General features: G+C 29.0%; 2 protein-coding genes across 2 annotated transcripts; one reads left to right on the top strand and one right to left on the bottom strand.

Moving 5' to 3' along the window:
• Positions 1-605: 605 nt before the first annotated feature.
• TDA5 (Tda5p) lies at positions 606-1595 on the top strand (the record flags this gene model as incomplete). Its single annotated transcript, XM_001643995.1, has 1 exon — positions 606-1595. The coding sequence occupies one exon, from the start codon at positions 606-608 to the stop codon at positions 1593-1595; it is 990 nt and encodes a 329-aa protein (XP_001644045.1).
• A 456-nt stretch (positions 1596-2051) lies between these two features.
• Positions 2052-2561, bottom strand: SPC2 (signal peptidase complex subunit SPC2; the record flags this gene model as incomplete). Its single annotated transcript, XM_001643994.1, has 1 exon — positions 2052-2561. One exon carries the CDS (start codon positions 2559-2561, stop codon positions 2052-2054), a length of 510 nt encoding a protein of 169 aa, XP_001644044.1.
• Between the last annotated feature and the right edge of the window lie 243 nt (positions 2562-2804).

The following is a 2804-nucleotide window of genomic DNA, read 5'->3' as shown; positions in this document are numbered from 1 at the left end:
TAAGGCTTTGAGAATATCAGTACCACGACGAACACCACCATCGATAAATATGTCAACTCCTGTTATGGTGCTGCCGGTGTTCAACGGGCAGTAGATATATTAAGAGAAGAACTGGAGATGTCAATGAGATTGTTAGGTGTTACATCCGTAAAGGACTTAAACGAAGATTTGTTGGATTTATCCGCATTGAAATACAGAAGTGTCAGCGTTCCACATGATGAATTATCACAATCAGTCTATAAGCATTTAGCATTCACTGAATTCAGACCTGATGATGCCCAATAGTGTAAATCACTTACACAAGCATACATATATATATTCTTAGTATAAAATATAATGCCCCTCCCTAGTATTTAAAACACGTTACATATAATGACCAAATATATCATGGTACTTCATACAAACGTCAGATGTTGTTTTATTTTGTATAGCGATCTTGTAGTCAGGAAACTTAACTTTAAGGATATGATGGAAATAATTTGAAAAAGTCGTTCCGTATATAAAAAGCATGAAGATCACATTAGAAAAGATAGTTCAAGTATGTATTATAAAGAGAACAATTATAATACAATTCAACTCACTACTAAACAACAATATACACAACTATGAATATCGACGATGTCATTGATTGGGTCATTATACCCATTTTAAAATATCCAATTTTATTATTTTTACCATTTATGAGGTTTTATGATAATTTACCTTTATATATGAATCTTTTACTGTATTCAATAATTATCAGATTTGGTGGAATAATAAACACCTGGACAAAACTTAGAGGTGAAAGATGGTATAGATTTAATGAAATGCAGAATCTCAAAATTTTGATTACCGGTGGTAGTAATGGATTAGGTGAAACTATTATGAAAAAAGTATTAGAAAGGGCTGATAATGTCACAATAATTAATATAGATATAGTACCTTCAAAACTAGAAGATCCAAGAATTGTTAATTATGTATGTGACCTTACAAATGAAGTTGCGGTACAAGAAACTTTGGACAACATTAAAATGGAACAGTGTACTGAAAATTCAGGTATCAATGTTATAATTAATAACGCTGGTATGAGAAGCAAATATAGATTTCTTGATGATGTAGATCTGGAATCAATCAAGAACATTTTACAAATTAATACTATGGTACCTTTAAAAATAGTGAAGGAGTTTTCTCCTGTCAATAAACCAGATCAACAATGCTATATTATTAATATTGCAAGCACGTTAGGTATCCTTGGCCCTGCCAAGGTTGCAGGATATGCAGCTAGTAAAGCCGCCTTAATTTCACTTCATGAATCATATCAAAATGAAATGGAAATAAAAAAAATTACAAACATACGATCATTACTAGTTATACCAGGACAATTAAACACTCAAATGTTCACAGGATTTGAACCGCCAAAACAATTCTTTGCACCAGTTATCAATGTTGAAAGATTGTCTGAAGTAATTATAACTAAATGTGAAAATGGTGAGCGTGGTAAGTTATGTGCTCCATATTATTCAAATTTTGCACATATTTTAATGTCATTACCATTTGGCTTACAAGTTTTTGTTAGAAAATTTTCTGGAATGGATGCATGCTTACCTGACGAGTGATTGATAATTCACACAACTTATATATTTATATAAGCTTTTTAATGTTTGCTATTTTAATGAACGAAACTTATGTAACCCAAACCCTCCTCTATCCATCTCTCTATATTTATGTAGATATATATAAGGACATAGAAAATCCGAATCGACTTATTATCTATTGTATAATTGTATGTGTATTAATATTTATATGTAAAAATATTTAAGAATTATCGAACTTAAATAAAGAATCGTAAAATGACGTTAAAAGAATTGATTATTAGCTTCAATTAAATTTTTTAATATTGGAGGGAACTCTTTCTTGAATGCAAAATAGAATAAAAATGGAAGAAAAGATAGACTAGAAGGCAGAATCTAAGGAAAAAATAAAATTAAGGGAGTGAATGAATTAAAGTCCTAAGATTAGTATTTTAAATATTGAGTGAGACCCTAACTTCAAAAAAATAACAAAATATATGATCATTCTGATTTTGAGGTAAATGAATTCAATTGTTGATTTAGCCAATCATAAAATAAATTTGATTGTAGATAACCAGCTTCATTAAAAACTTTGTTTACAGGTAATTCGGTGTCCACAATTTTATCGTTCAAATGAATGTTAATTTTATAAATAGGATCATTATCAATGAATTTAGTCTTCAATACTAATTTTTCTTTCTTATTTTTATTTTCTCCTACATAGCTAATATCATTTTGAATAAATTTATTAAACCACCAGAATATCACTGATAAGATAAAGTAAGCAGCTACTAGTATTTTTTGATAAACCAAAGATTCACTATATGAAAATTTCTTATCTAAATAGAAACTAGTTGCAGCGGTTAGCGTAATGGAATAACCAATAGCTAATTTCAAATCAGTCAAATGGTGAGATTCAATGTAGCCCAATCTTTTTAAAGTTGGTGAAAGAGCCTCATCTAAAGTCTGACGTAACTCAGGGATGGAATATACATTAATAGGTTTACTCATATTGTAATTGTAGTTTTGATTTTAATTTCAATCTTAGTATTTATTTCTTGTGCGACAATATTGATTTTTTTTTGGCACTCTTGTTAAAACAACTTGAATAAAATTTTTTATAATTCTAGTTCTTATAATTCAGTTCTGACGTGTTAACGTAAAAGACACAAACAAATGTTAAACGTTTATATATAAACTTTTTACTTTCTTTTTTTTAAAAATGTGAAACCTGAAAGAAAGTGGATTGCAGTT

The sequence above is a fragment of the Vanderwaltozyma polyspora genome, genomic scaffold, assembly GCF_000150035.1.
Source record: "Vanderwaltozyma polyspora DSM 70294 KpolScaffold1014 genomic scaffold, whole genome shotgun sequence".
In the NCBI taxonomy this organism is placed as follows: domain Eukaryota; kingdom Fungi; phylum Ascomycota; class Saccharomycetes; order Saccharomycetales; family Saccharomycetaceae; genus Vanderwaltozyma; species Vanderwaltozyma polyspora.
The sequence above is the reverse complement of the archived record's forward strand: the minus strand, read 5'-3'. Positions and strand labels throughout refer to the sequence as shown.